Below are 15,077 nucleotides of genomic sequence, written 5' to 3' on the forward strand. Positions count from 1 at the left end.
TTGGGATTGTGTAATCACAATGATATTTAGAGGGCAATGTTAAATCCACAATCAACTCCACGAACCTTTACAGAGTTGAGGCTAAAAATGAAGTGAAACCCACGTTGAACCATATGATTACTCTTACTTACACAACAAAAAATTTGTGCAAACATGTAAAAATGACCTGTTACTTTTATAATTACTATCACTAATTGATCTAAACATTGTGAACAAAAATAAAATAATATTAGATAATTACAATTGATCAATCAATAAAATTTTATAATTATTGATGAATCAATAAAATTTTATAATTATTGTTGTGAATCCGTAAATATGACCTAAATTGTAAAAAAAAAGTGTTTTAATTAAGAAGAAAAAAAAGGAAAGGGGGAGGGGAAAAGGTTCTAGAGTGTTCCAATTTCCAAATAGGACAATGGAGGAGGGTCTCCAATGGAGGGAGAAGCCAAATCCAACGGCCAACAATTGCTGGAAGCTTCAGGAGCCTACATGATTCTTGGGTTCGTTTTTCTCTTATTTCCCTATCCATCCTTTTGAAAATCGCTATAAAGAAACCTACTTCTATTCTCCATACAAAAAATCCATTTTACACTCTCTGTAATACCCTCAGTTTTGCCTAACTCGCAGCGCTCATTTCTCACCCTCTTATCCAAATCAATCCTTCTCCCTCTAAACCCTAAAACCCCTCGGCGCCTCCGCCGTTTTCTTGTAAGATTCCCTCTCTCTTTTCATTCTCTTGGACTTCCTTATCCTTTTACTTTTCTGGGTCATGCTTAAATTTCTATTTGGGTTTTGTTTTTGCTTGCTGATTCACTCTTCTGTATTGTGTTTTGAGCTTTTTTACGGTTTTGGCTTTCTGGGTTTCAGTTGTTGGTGTAGACTTTCGTATTAATTGATTCGTTTGTTTTGTGTCCTTTCATTTCTAGGTTTTGATTTATTTAATATTTTCTACATGGGTTTTGGATTTTGGGTCTTCTGCTTGTTTGCATCTCTGTAGCTTGCTGATTCATTTGTATCTCGTGTTTATCTATTTGTTTGAGTTTCTGACATGTGGATTTTTGTTGTTGTTTGAGAATTATGTGTCAAATGTCAATTGTCGATTCCTATGTTGTTGAATTTGGTTATGTCATTTCGTTTTCGGATTTTCTCTATTTTAATCTTCCTACATGGATTTTGGATTTTCTTACTTGTTGTGTGTAGTTTTAGCTGATTTTCGTTTATGCTTACTGATTTGATTCTGCATTTTCGATGATTTTCTTACCTGGTTTTCTGTGTCGTTTGAGAATTGTGTGTCAATTCCTTTGTTGTTGATTTTGTTTGTCATTTCTGGTTTGACAATCCATCAAATCCTCTCTTAAGTATACTTTATTTTCAATTCATGAATTTCCATCACATGCATTGTCGGCCCCCTGCTCTTTTTGGTTAAAATTCTTGTTGTGAAGTTGTCACAGTTTGAACTAATTGATGGTGTGGTGATTACTTTATGTACCAGTTTGAAAGAGGGTAAATGGCTTCCACTTTCACAGCCATGTCTTCAATTGGGACCCTTGCTGCTCCTGGAAGCCGTGTTATGGATAAAAAGCTTTTATCGTCTTCTGATAAGTTAACTTCTCGCACATCCATTTCTTCATTTGCACTCCCAAAAAGACAGAGTGTAGTTCTTAGAAGAAACCGTTCTTCCAAGATTTCTGCCATGGCGAAGGAATTGCACTTCAACCAGGATGGCTCAGCTATTAAGAAATTACAGGTGAGCTCCAGTTATTGCTAGTTCATTCATTGGTTCTTCTTGTCTTGAAATTTTCTTCCTATGAAGCTATTTTAATTCCTATTGTAGTTATTGTAACAAGACGTCTCTTGGTTTCAGAACGGTGTGAACAAACTTGCAGACTTAGTTGGAGTTACACTTGGTCCCAAAGGAAGAAATGTGGTTCTAGAAAGCAAGTATGGCTCCCCGAAAATTGTTAACGATGGTGTAACCGTTGCAAAAGAGGTATCCCATTCCCACCTCTGTTTTTAAACGCTATCTCTTCCATTCTATATCATTATACTGACATACTCTCCAATTTGTATTAGTTTAATCGTGGTTTTACTTGTGATGGTTAGGTTGAATTGGAGGATCCAGTCGAGAACATTGGTGCTAAGCTAGTCAGACAAGCTGCTGCAAAGACCAACGACTTAGCTGGTGATGGAACTACAACGTCAGTTGTTTTGGCCCAGGGTCTTATTGCTGAAGGTGTCAAGGTATTCAGATTCAGAGTAATGCTATGTTTAAGCATCTCCACATGTGAATTTTTACTAACTGATCTGAACATATTTTAGGTAGTAGCAGCTGGAGCAAATCCCGTCCTTATCACAAGAGGCATTGAAAAAACTGCCAAAGCTTTGGTCTCTGAACTAAAAAAAATGTCAAAAGAGGTAAAATTGCATGGTTTAACGATTTTTTTCATTTGGTGCATGTTTGGGACTGCTTTTGACACTGTTAAGTTCACTCTGAAATGTGTCTTAATCACTTAAATTTTATTTAATGTTAAAGTTCAGATTTTTTTAATACAGTTTTCATGTTAACTAAATTTGTTTTGAATGATTAAAGCATGTTTTAGAGTAATTTCGAAAATTAAAAAAAAAAAAGTGATTTTAGCCCTTTTAGAATTACTTTCAAGTATGTGTTGATAATTGTGAATAGCTAGATTAAGATGTGATATTGTTGCAGGTTGAAGACAGCGAATTGGCCGATGTGGCTGCAGTTAGTGCTGGAAACAACCATGAAGTGGGTAATATGATTGCTGAAGCCATGAGCAAGGTCGGAAGGAAGGGTGTGGTGACTCTTGAAGAGGGAAGAAGTGCTGATAACTTTCTCTATGTTGTTGAAGGAATGCAATTTGATAGGGGGTATATCTCTCCTTACTTCGTCACTGACAGTGAGAAAATGGCCGTTGAATACGAAAACTGCAAGGTATGTGCTATATTCCATCCATCTTAAAATTGCAAGGTATTACTCTTGGTGTCTTCTAACCTTCAGTTCTTTGTGAATCATACAGCTGCTTCTTGTTGACAAAAAGATCACCAATGCAAGGGATCTCATTAACATACTGGAGGATGCTATCAGAGGTGGCTATCCTGTTGTGATAATGGCAGAGGATATTGAGCAGGAAGCTCTGGCAACTCTTGTTGTAAATAAACTGAGAGGATCTTTGAAGATAGCCGCACTTAAAGCTCCTGGGTTTGGAGAGCGCAAGAGCCAGTACCTTGACGACATTGCTATTCTCACTGGAGGTCTTCCCTCTTCTTCATTTTCCTTAATGGCCTGTTTCCCGTTTCCCTTATAGTGGCCCCTAACTAAATTATACATTCATCATTAAAAAATCATAATAAGCAGGAAACATAAGCCATCCTTGTTCTTCTATGGTTGTTATTAAAAGTAGTTATATTTTTTGTGATACAGGCACGGTTATCAGAGAGGAGGTAGGACTTTCCTTGGACAAAGCTGGAAAGGAGGTACTTGGAAATGCATCCAAGATAGTGCTTACCAAAGATACCACAACCATAGTTGGTGACGGTAGCACCCAAGAAGCCGTGTCCAAGCGTGTTGCCCAGATAAAAAATCTGATTGAGGTAGTGATAGCAATATTTTTATTTCTTTTTATTGTTTTTTCTTGAAAATTTCCATGCCATTGCTCGAGTAGACAACTGGATGGGGATACCGATTTGGCCATTGATTGTGTAGGTTGCAGAACAAGACTATGAGAAAGAGAAACTTAATGAGAGAATCGCTAAACTTTCTGGTGGTGTAGCTGTTATACAGGTGAATTTATTTATTTAGTTTCAATGGAGTATATCCGCTTGTTTTACTATACGTGGTTCTGACATCTTGGCAATTCTTGAAGGTGGGAGCACAAACTGAGACAGAACTCAAGGAAAAGAAACTGAGAGTTGAAGATGCTCTTAATGCTACAAAGGTACTATTTAATATTCTGTGTCATGTGTGTATAACTCAAATCCCTTGTTAAAATTTCAAATTTATATCTAAAGTGATCGTGTTATCTAAAATATTATTGAGAATCATCTGTGACTAGAACAATCACTACCTTTCCAGCTTGAATAGATTTGGGTTAATTTGGGAACTTTGAAATGATTTGCAGGCAGCTGTTGAGGAAGGTATTGTTGTTGGTGGTGGTTGCACCCTTCTTAGACTTGCTTCAAAGGTGGATGCTATCAAGGAAACCTTTGAAAATGACGAGGAGAAGGTAATCTGTCTAGTAAATTTGTCGTTTGTCAATTGAATAGATGTTAATCTTTAGTTGGGTTGAGTATTTGTTTTGTCGTTTATACATCTTGTCATTGCTTCCTTTTTATTGTTCCTTACCATCTGCTGCTAGTTATTTTTTGTCTAAAAGTTCTATTGGTTTGAACACAGGTTGGAGCAGACATTGTTAAGAGAGCATTAAGTTATCCCCTCAAGCTGATTGCAAAGAATGCTGGTGTCAACGGTAGTGTTGTGAGTGAGAAGGTATATACACGATTACAAATAAACCTGTTCATTCAATCTTTGTTGTTTCTTATTGTGAATGTATAGAAGTGTTGAAGATTTTGTTTCTTTATTAGGTGTTATCCAGTGACAACTATCGATATGGATACAATGCTGCAACTGGGAATTATGAAGACTTGATGGCTGCTGGAATCATCGATCCAACCAAGGTGAGGACTCTTTATGATTATGTTATGAATGTTCTTTTTCTTGGATAAGAAATTGAGCTGTCATGGAGATACTCAGGTTTACAGATGGAAATGAAAGGTCCATAAAAAAACAAGTCCAACCTCAGGACTAATGCAAAAAGAACCTCAATCCAACACAATTATACAAGATCATGGTTACAAGAAACTGAGCTTTTACGTAGAGAAATGAAAGAATTCACAAGTTCATGAGAAAAACAACTCCAGCAAAAAGGAGACTCTGGACTAACTAAAGAAAAAACCTCAATCCGACAAAATTAAACTAGGATTATAGGTACAAATTCCTTTTGTCTTGAGCAAGCAATTGAGCTTTTCATAAACTAAAAAACAAGTCCAACAAAAAGAGACTCAGAACTAACTATCCAATATGATTAAACTAAGATAACAACGTTCGATAAAGCTGTGCTTTTACGAAAAGAAACAAAAGAATGCACAGTCCATAAGAAAAGAAGTCTCACAAAAGGAGAGGCTTAGGACTAGCTACAATAAGAAAAAAGAAAACCTCAATCCAACAAAATTAGACTGCCTTATATATGTTATTTGTACTTCGTGCCTCCCAAACATCATCACAACTGCTCAACCTCGTATAAAATCATAATGGTGAATACTGATGTGTTGCCTGCCTTAGTTTCTCTTTGAACTTGGAAAAATAAGTACATGACACTAGTTGTTCAATATGACCTGTTGAGTTTTACATATTTGTCTATACAAACGACGACTATGTGCCTGAAATGGCTGTGTTTTATGTGATATCAGGTGGTTAGATGCTGCTTAGAGCATGCAGCTTCAGTGGCAAAGACATTCTTGATGTCAGATTGTGTGGTGGTGGAGATCAAGGAGCCTGAACCAGTTCCTGCTGGTAATCCCATGGACAATTCAGGATATGGGTATTGATAAGAAGAGAGTTAGAAGTTAAGAGAAAGAGAGAGTAATAATGAAGAGAGCCATTCCTTTGTGGAAGTAGAGGAGGAAAATGAGAAATAGGAATTCATGGGGTGAAAAAAAAAGCCAATTTTCTTCTTTATTTTTGTAGATTCAGCCACTTCTTTGTACTAGAGAGAGAGAGAGGGACCTTAGATGAGAAAATGTCAAAAGCATTCAAAGAACATAAGAATGATTGAGAGCATCCATCTTCTTTAGTAGAATTTTAATGATTGAGAGCATCTTCTTCTCTTTTTCCACGTTGATTTGAAAAATATCACTTGGCTTCATCTTGCTTCTGAGGATTGTCTTTTGGTGCAAAGTACAAAATTCTTGTCAAAGTTAAAATTGTTTTATTATTTCAAGTATGAACATAGAGTGATGATTTGAACCTTTTATTGTAATAGCTAGAAAGAGTTTGGCTACATCAACATGGGGTTCATATTATCATTTTCAAAGATCGTGACCTTTTTTTATAGTTTTTTCTAGTTTAACTACTGTAGATTTTTACTGAACTATGGTTGTAAGTAATATTAGTGTAGATACATAAATAGTTAGGGAGCATTAGTTAATTTAATCTAATTTGTTAGATTTTATCCCATGTGCAGAATAAAATAAGATGATCATCTAGATCAGATAGTAAATTATTATCTTTGTCTTCAAGAATTTTTTAACTTTATCTTTGCCTTTCTACTATTATTATTTTACTCTAATATATTCTATTCTATTTGTCTCTAATTTTATCAAAAACTCAAAAGATTTGAGCCATCTTCATTCTTTTTTACTCCTACGTTTTGAGAGATGTGAGAGATTTGGATAAACAAAAGAAACAAAGTTGGCTTGTAGTTATTTTTAGATTTATACAACCATTAACGAAATTTCTTGGTTATTTATAATACAAACAAAATAATCTTTAAAAATTTAAAGACTATAATAAAATAATATACAATGTTAAGAATCAAAATAGAATTTGTTGTTATTATTAATTTATTCAAAGAGTAAAAAGGTTGGTGTGGGCCGTTTTGTTATTAATTTGCTTTTTTTTTTTCAATAACAAAACTATATATTATTAAATTTATTCCATGGATGAATTATCATTCTCCACATGTTCATTCCAAGAGAAAAAAACCATGCATTGATATTAAAAATTATGAAATTGTAGCATACGGATGTTAGAAGAACTCTAATTTGAAATTGTGCAAATAGATTTAATATTATTCTTTCCCGCACATATATTCTCAGCAATCATACCTTAATTCGAATAACAAGTTTTCTTTTTTCTTTCTAGAATCTAAAATACCAATATTGAATTACGTCAACCAAGTGAAAGCCACCTCAATTTAACTAAAGTATATTCACTTCATAGATATAGTTCATCAACGATAATCTAGAAAGTGAGTTCCATAGGAATCCACAAACTTATTCAAACCACAAAGTTTTCATTCTTTTTAAACCAAATCTAATCCTAAACCCATAAGCAAACCTTCCATGCTTAGGAGTTAAACTCACATTTGGTTCATTCGTGATGTTCAAAATCACTCAAAACACGTATTTAATCACTAAAAAAAGTAAATAGATAATTTCACTCTTAGGTCAAATTTCACTCATCAAACTCGATTTTAAATGATTACTAACATGTTCATGAAAAAAATAATAATCCAAAAGTCTAATCGATAACCATTCTGTGTTGTCTTTTTAAAGTTAAAGTCTAAATGTTCAACTTTCAAATATCATATTGTTAATAATAATAATAATAAATAAATAAATAAATAGAAAAATGGTTTAATTTAAAATAAAGAAAAAAAATAATAATGATAAAAAGAAAGAAAAAAAAGAGTAGAGAGAAAATAGAGAACAAAATATCAGTTTCGATAGTTGCGAAAAGCGCGTCCCTTTTTACCATTTCTTTTTCTCTATTTATATATACATATTTGTTTATTTATAATATATTCCCCTTTCTTCTTTAACCGTTTCCCATCCTTTTCTCTCTTTTTTTTCTTCTTCTTTCTAAAATCTAAACCCTTTTTTTTTTAAAAAAAATAAATCAGAATTTCCAAATTTCCAAATTTCAAAATATTTTCTCCTACTACTACACCAACCTAACCTCACTTCACTTACAAACAAACACAAATTGCTACTAATCTTTAGAGACAACCAACTTGTATAATTTTGTACCATTAAACATCTTTTAAGTTGTTTTTAAATTTTAGTTATTGGTTTGTTGAAGATGATGGGGTTTAAGCCAATGATTTGATTATGAAATTTTGTGGGAGATTTAATTTATATATATTATATGATTTCAAGAAGCATTTGGAAGTTGGTGATTCCAATGAATAAAATAAATGAATAATAGGAAACAGGAAATAGGAAAAAGTAAGCATACATAAAGAGTGGGAAAAAGAAGGAAGAATTGAATGAAAAACGTAACACTCCAAATCCATGCATGTTACTTAATTCTATAATCCTTTTTTTTTTATAGGTGAAGATTCAATTTTTTTATTTTTATTTTTTTGTTTTGTAATTTCAAACAAAAGCTTTTGATTTTGATTTTGATTTTGATTTCGATTTCGATTTTTATTCGGTTTTGATATTTTGGCCAATTCTCTCCATTTTTTTCCCTGTAATCTCTCTCTTTATTTCTATATCTTCTTCTTCTTCTTCTTCTTCTTCTTCTTTAAGCCGCCTCTCTCTTTTCTCACCTTACCTTCAGCGCTTTGCCACTATTCTTTTGCATTGTTCTTTGTTGTAACATAAACCCAATTTCCCATATTCTCTCATTTTCCCACTGAAAAACTACCTCACACTCTTCATTTGCTTTGTATATTGTCGTTTCTTCTTCTGATTCGTCTTTTTTCTCACGTGGGTCTTGCTTTATTTTTCATTTCCTCAACTGGGTTAGTCTCGATTCTCTTGTATTGATTCGTTTTTTGATCATCGGATGTTGAAAAATCTCTCTGATTCTTGGATTTTTTATAATGATGTTTGTGGGAGAGAGAAAATAAAACTTTATGACCCATGTTTTTGTTTTCCCTTTTCATTGTGAGTTTATGGCCTTTTGCTTTCTATGATATGATGTGGGTTACGGTTTCTTTTGAGGGGTTTTTTGTATTGTGTGTGTAGTTGCGTTTTCTTGGATTTAGTGATCTTTCTTTTGATGGGTTATGTTCTCGAGCTGGAAATCTAATAATGTGGTTGTGTTATGAGTTCTGATGTTTTTGGTTTTTCTTTTTTGTTTTTTTTTTTTTTGTTTTTTGAGGTTCTCTGGGAGTCGATCGCTTTTCGGGGTTGAGTTTTTATTTTTTGAAATCTTTTTTTTGGTTTTGAAGGTTTCGTTTCTTGAATGACTTGCTTATTGGGCAATCGATCGTTTCAGATGATGAGATTGTTCTTGATGAGTTTGTGATTGTTGATTAAAGGATGTTGCTATAGAGTACTTGTTGGTTTATTTTTGTACAATGCGAGGCTGTCGTTTCAGTTTAAATTTGATGTGATTGAAGATATACTGATAGTACTTTGTTCTTTTGTGATTGTCCGGTTGGCTTTGACATTGGAAACATACTGTATCATTGTATTATTTATTTCTTGTGATTAAATTGATACTATTCTGGTATATAGGTGATTAAGGGGCTTTCCCGTGTACAAAATAGAAAAATGGGCAGTAAACTGAAGTTTGAACTTGAGAGATTTCTCAGTGAGAATCCAATAGTCGCTTGTGAAAATGTATTTGCTGAAGAATCTGTTCAAAAAGGAGTACCATCAATGGGTGCAGATTCTTGTAGTGGTTTGTCCTTGGAGAAACTTCACAGTAATGGAAGTTTGGAGAATGGACCGGTCTTGATCAATGAGTTTCAGCAATCAAGTACTGGTCAGTTTCGGACTGGGGAAAGTAACCGGATCGGAGATCGGTCATTGACATCTGCAGTGGAGAAATTAAGTTTGGGTGGGGAGGGGACAGGGCAAACTTGGATGAATCACCCCAATTTAATGGATGACCAATTTGAAAGCTATATGAATAAGCAGTCAATCAACTCTGAAGCATCAACGGTAGCTAATCCCTCTTTGAGGTCTTCAAATCGTGTGAGCAATGGTTACTATGAAATTCCTGTGCCAGGTCTTTCTCCTCAGCTCTCATTTTCAGCAAGACTCGTATCTGATGTCCAAAAGAAGGGGGATGCTGCTCACCTTACACCATTTGAGACTCCTAACTCTGCTATGCCATTCACTCATGAAGTTCCTGCTAGAAATTTGCAATTTTCTTTACCCTCTCATCATGATCAGATGTTGTTGAATGGGCTATCCCCGGTTCATTTTATGCACCCACAACAAATGAATCATGGTGAAATAGGTCCAAATAGTGTAAAAGGAGAGCAGCTCCACAGCTGCAGGATGCAATGGCAGCAGCAATACCTGCATGATCTTCATAATCAGCAACTAGAGCGTTCGAATCTATTTGAATCTTGTGGTAATGCTGCATTTGGGTCGTTGCGGTTTCAGAGTCCTAAGCAGCAACGCTTTGTCGAGGTTCCATTTCATCCCTGTCGTGAGCAGTCTAAACATGAAGGATTCTGCAATGGGGCTGCACATTGTGCAGCTTCAGGGATACCAAATCATGCATTTGCAACACCTTTTCTAGATACATTAGATGCACAGGAAAAATGTTTCAAGCAAAGTTCTCCTAGAAAGATCCCCACAAGGGCTCATGGACTGATCGGAGTTGATACTGAGAAACTCAAATATTATTTCAGTCAAAACGGATTTCTTTGTCCAAGTTGTTATGTTAGGCAGTATGGTTTTCCTTCAACAGCCAAAGACTGCATCTGTCATGACAACTTTAGGGTATCTTCTATGCTATCTAGTCATGCAAATCGTAAAACAGAGATTCCACCTCTAAAATGTAACTCTCTCGATGAAGCCACTGGTAAAATATATCTGATGGCTAAAGACCAACATGGTTGTCGCTTCTTACAACGGATGTTCAGTGAGGGTACTAAGGAAGATATTGAGATGATTTTTGGTGAGATCATTCATCATGTTTCTGAGCTCATGGTAGATCCTTTTGGAAACTATTTGATACAGAAGCTCCTTGGAGTTTGTGATGAGGATCAGCGCCTTCAAATTCTTTACAAAATAAATAGACCTGGTGAACTAATTCGAATTTCGTGTAATATGCATGGGTATGCTCTATCTCTATTTGTTTCTTGACCTCGGTTTAGCCATCAATTTTGTGTCTTTGATCCACTTGTCTTCTAGTATTATTATTTTTTTTCATGGTTTAATTCTTTAATATAATATTCGTAATTTCAAACTACAGGACTCGTGCTGTTCAAAAGCTCATTGAGACTCTCAAAACCCCAGAGCAGTTTTCCTTGATTGTGTCTTTATTGAAGACTGGTATAGTTATTCTCATGAAAAATGTAAATGGTAACCATGTAGCACAGCATTGCCTGCAGTATTTGATGCCTGATTATATTGGGGTAAGTGGTACATACCCTTATCTGTAATTCAAATTTTCTATCTGCTGTTAAGATAAGTATAGCGGCACCACCATGATGGAAGAAACATGAGGGATATAAAGTTGAGTCGAAATCTATTTATTTAAAACAAATTACAAGAAGGTGAAGTTGTGCAGAAGTTCAACTTATATGTCCATCTTGACGTTGTTGTTCCAATGACTGTACATGAGTACAAGCAACAGATGTAATTGCAGGATTCTGTTTACTTGAAACCTTCCTCTCAATTAATTTAGCCTATCATCTTGCTTTAGTTTTTCTACTTGTTTATTGTATAACTCTTCTTCTTCTTGATAATTTGGGGACATAAAGTTGAGTGGAAAACTTGGGAGTAACTTGTAAGCATAGAGGATAATCTTCAAGTATCTTCTACATGTCAACAGATTCAATTTATTTGTTTTGCTTTTTTGAAGTGTACGCAGAGAATAGTGTGTTGTCAGTACGGAAATATTGGGAATATTATTACTTTGTTAGAAGGAACATTGGTAAAGACATTTGTAGTTTGTTGTAGGAGTTAGTTCATGCAACAGTTACGAATGGAGTAAAGAATTTTGGGAGATGGGAAGAGTTCTTTTTGGTAGAGATCATTCTCTCAAAGGCTATAATATTATCTCACATAAGGACATTGCCATCCATTATCTTGATGTCTGATGAGTACATATAGCTTATTTTGACAACTAGATCTAGTTAAATATCAATAGAGAATAAAAAATTCACACCATTCCCTAATTCCTACTTCCTAGACAGCTAGGAGGTGGCCTTGAAAAGCTATGTTTCTGCAATGGTGTTTAATTTTTATGGGAGTTTATGTGGTTTGAAGATTTGGTGAGGACGTACAAGTTGAAGTGTTGAATTTTAATATCTTTGGTGTTGATTTCATTATCAGTTTTTGTTATGTTTATCCTTGTACCAATGCAGTAATGGTCTACTTTTTGTTCTTTTCCTCCTCCAAGTATAGTGAAAGAAAACCAAATTTGTGATTTGAAGGATGCACATGGTTACATTGTATTTTATTTTTTTCTACTTCCATGTGCTCTTCTTCCTTGGTTCACTTTGGGATTCTTTTTAACAAGCGATTTTGTGATGACATTGAATCCTGATAAATAAATTCTTCTGCAGTTTCTTTTTGATGCTGCGACAAAATCTTGTGTTGAGGTTGCAACTGATCGTCATGGTTGTTGCGTGCTTCAAAAATGCCTTGCTGTTTCTGATGCTAGACACCGTGACCGTTTGCTAAGTGAGGTTGTACGTAATGCTTTGGTTCTTTCCCAAGATCAGTACGGGTAATTTACTTTTGACCCTTCCATGGACTTCCTTTCTCTGTTATTTTGCAGTGTTGCAGTTTGATTCTTCAACTAACTTTTGTACAAGATTTTAATTCTTTGATTCAAGTACTGTTCAAAAATAGCTTTGTAGATTGCAAAGTTGCGAGGCAAATATCTATTATGGAAAGGCTTTTTTTCCTCATGAATGTATAATTTTTTTGAGATAAACTTTACTTAGAAGCTACTAATGGTATAGTATCTGAACCTATATGTAACAATCTCATCTCAAGTATTGAGGTTTAGAAATTTAGTCCAGCTAGATTAACTAGCTTCTCTATAGTTTGTTAGAGTAAATGTTTTAAATCATTTTGTCCGTGGCCTGTTCATGTGTAGTAATGTTTCAGAACTCAGTGTTCGACTTTAAATTGCAATGATGCAGGAACTATGTTGTGCAATTTGCCCTCGAGCTTGCACGGTGCCCTTCTATCCTTCCTTGGGTGACATCTGGCATCTTTAAACGGCTAGAGGGCCATTTTTCAGACTTGTCCATCCAGAAATATAGCAGTAATGTTGTTGAAAGATGTGTTTATGCTGGAGATGAATATCTTGCTAAAGTCGTTGATGAGTTGATAAATGACGAACGATTCAGCCAAATTATGTTGAACCCATATGGAAACTATGCAGTTCAAGCAGTGCTGGCTCGTTCTGGGATTTGCAAAGTGAGTATCACTCCCTTTGTTTTGAAGTATTAGCTATAAACGTTGGTTAGTACTATTTGTTATCTTTTGAACTCGTGCACTACTTTTCGATAAGCCATAAAATTACAATAATGGATCTGGTACTGTTACTGTCTCTGCTGTTTCAATCTGATTTCTAATTGAGTTACATGAATGCTTTTTGGCCAAACAGAGTTCTGTTCATGCTAAACTTGTGGCTGCGATCAGACCCCACGTCCCTTTGCTTAGGACGAACATGTACGGGAAGAAAGTTCTTGCAGTGCTTGCAAAAACAAACTAATTGGCGCAATGGTCAACTAAGATTGTCCGTCTCTAACCTGCATTTTTTTTTTTTTTTGTTGTTGTTTGTTAAGGAGGGCATAGCTAGTCTTTTCCTCAATGTGTTTTCTTCTCATTTTTTTCTTTGTGTTTGTAAAGAGAGCTTAGGCAATTAACCATGGATTGCAAGTGTGTGCAACATGGTTCCATCTCCTTATCTCGAAAGAAACCGATCGGAGATGAAGTATCCATTTCGTGGATGTGACTACCGTGACGACAAACGGTTACACATCTGTATTTTTTCCTTTTGTAGATTCGTTGTTGTACTAGAGACCGAGATGGCGACAGTAAGCTTAGGCTCTTTTCAGTAATGTATAGACTTTTGAGTATGGTTGTTTTAATCTGATTAAAAATCATGCTCATGGGAAGGAGTCATCTGCTTTTCCTTAGTTTGTTCTTTTGTTTAGAAAAAGCCTTTTTTTGATTTGGTATTCAAATTTGGTTAGCCGATAACTTTATGAAAAACTGAAATTATAGTTTGATCGGTTTGAAGTGTTTACCCCTACCAATCACTCTCTCTTTAAAGATGATATAGTAGGCGTTTTATCCACTGTGCTTGGAATGTCTGTTTTGAGAATTTGTTTGCTTTAGGAAAACCATGATGAATTTATGTTTCCTGTGAAGGGTAGATGAAAAAGAGAGATGGAAGAGGCAGTAATGATGGTGTTGGGGGTCAAAATGGTAACTTTTAATGGAGTGTGGGTGTAGCCATTAGAAACCAAAACACTCTTTGTCTGAAAAATAAATGGCTGATTTTTTTTGCTTTAATAGTTTTGGGGGCTAAGGCGACGTCGTTTTGTAGACTTTTGTCAGTAGCATAATAGGATTACGACAAGTCGGAAAATGGAATTAAAATAATAATATTAACAATAAATAAATAACTACCAAAGACAGCAACAGAAATAAAATATTATGAAAAAAAAAAGTGAAGAATGTGAAAAAAAATATCATTTTCGAAAAATGCGAAAAAAAAAACTATATATATATTTTTATCAATATATTCTCTCTCTCTATATTTATTATTCTTTTTCTCTCCCTCATTGCTTTATTGAAAATTTTCATTCCATAATTGAATTTCCCTTTTGTTAACTTTTTTTCCAAAAATATGATAAATGCTAGTATTTCTCTCTCTAACAATTTTTTGTTTTATATATTAATCTATATACACAATTTTATTATTATTATTATTAAAATGATTCTTTAATTTATTTATGTATTAAGAAAAACATTTTGGGATGTATCTACGAGGCCTAGTTAAACGAAAGGCATTCTAATAAACTTAGAGAGATGGTTTGATATTTATTAGAGTAATAAATTAAAATGGTGTAATTTGTGTTATTATTTTAGAATGTTTTTATTGGATTTTGTGTACATTATTCATTAATTGATATGTCCTTAGAGGACATGGTTGGGGTGCTTTTTGACATGACCAAAAAGCAACTTTTTCATGCCCAAAACTATTTCTTTCCTCTTAAATTTATTTCCTTGTGAATTCTTGGTCAATTTTAAAAAATAATAATAACTTATTTAGAAATTTTAGTTTGATTTTTTAAACTATTGTAAAGGTTTGAGATGAAAATAACCTTTACTCA

The 15,077-nt window shown here is 34.3% G+C and overlaps 2 protein-coding genes across 3 annotated transcripts; both read left to right on the forward strand.

The window, feature by feature from the left end:
• Nucleotides 1-526: 526 nt before the first annotated feature.
• LOC101217516 (ruBisCO large subunit-binding protein subunit beta, chloroplastic) lies at nucleotides 527-5,950 on the forward strand. The gene is made up of 14 exons (XM_004144021.3): nucleotides 527-711; nucleotides 1,496-1,750; nucleotides 1,868-1,993; nucleotides 2,107-2,244; nucleotides 2,323-2,418; nucleotides 2,714-2,956; nucleotides 3,042-3,276; nucleotides 3,446-3,615; nucleotides 3,728-3,805; nucleotides 3,888-3,959; nucleotides 4,143-4,247; nucleotides 4,418-4,510; nucleotides 4,606-4,698; nucleotides 5,491-5,950. The coding sequence occupies exons 2-14, from the start codon at nucleotides 1,511-1,513 to the stop codon at nucleotides 5,626-5,628; spliced, it is 1,827 nt and encodes a 608-aa protein (XP_004144069.1). The 5' UTR covers nucleotides 527-711; nucleotides 1,496-1,510; the 3' UTR covers nucleotides 5,629-5,950.
• A 2,306-nt stretch (nucleotides 5,951-8,256) lies between these two features.
• Nucleotides 8,257-13,874, forward strand: LOC101212397. 2 transcript variants are annotated; one of them, XM_011661754.2, is made up of 6 exons: nucleotides 8,257-8,549; nucleotides 9,271-10,829; nucleotides 10,967-11,129; nucleotides 12,285-12,448; nucleotides 12,870-13,149; nucleotides 13,340-13,874. In XM_011661754.2, exons 2-6 carry the CDS (start codon nucleotides 9,307-9,309, stop codon nucleotides 13,445-13,447), a joined length of 2,238 nt encoding a protein of 745 aa, XP_011660056.1. In that variant the 5' UTR covers nucleotides 8,257-8,549; nucleotides 9,271-9,306; the 3' UTR covers nucleotides 13,448-13,874. The 2 variants fall into 2 exon arrangements, with proteins under 2 accessions (XP_011660056.1, XP_031745708.1); XM_031889848.1 differs by lacking the exon at nucleotides 8,257-8,549 and having other exon boundaries at nucleotides 8,562-10,829.
• Nucleotides 13,875-15,077: the final 1,203 nt, after the last annotated feature.

The sequence above is a fragment of the Cucumis sativus genome, chromosome 1 (assembly GCF_000004075.3).
Source record: "Cucumis sativus cultivar 9930 chromosome 1, Cucumber_9930_V3, whole genome shotgun sequence".
Lineage (NCBI taxonomy): Eukaryota > Viridiplantae > Streptophyta > Magnoliopsida > Cucurbitales > Cucurbitaceae > Cucumis > Cucumis sativus.

Coding starts and splice junctions, on each gene's coding strand:
- LOC101217516 (XM_004144021.3), top strand. CDS start 1,511: ATGGCTTCCACTTTCACAGCCATGTCTTCAATTGGGACCCTTGCTGCT. Junction 3,960..4,142: donor ATGCTCTTAATGCTACAAAG/GTACTATTTAAT, acceptor AATGATTTGCAG/GCAGCTGTTGAGGAAGGTAT. Junction 4,511..4,605: donor GTAGTGTTGTGAGTGAGAAG/GTATATACACGA, acceptor TTTCTTTATTAG/GTGTTATCCAGTGACAACTA.
- LOC101212397 (XM_011661754.2), top strand. CDS start 9,307: ATGGGCAGTAAACTGAAGTTTGAACTTGAGAGATTTCTCAGTGAGAAT. Junction 10,830..10,966: donor ATTTCGTGTAATATGCATGG/GTATGCTCTATC, acceptor TTCAAACTACAG/GACTCGTGCTGTTCAAAAGC. Junction 13,150..13,339: donor CTCGTTCTGGGATTTGCAAA/GTGAGTATCACT, acceptor TTGGCCAAACAG/AGTTCTGTTCATGCTAAACT.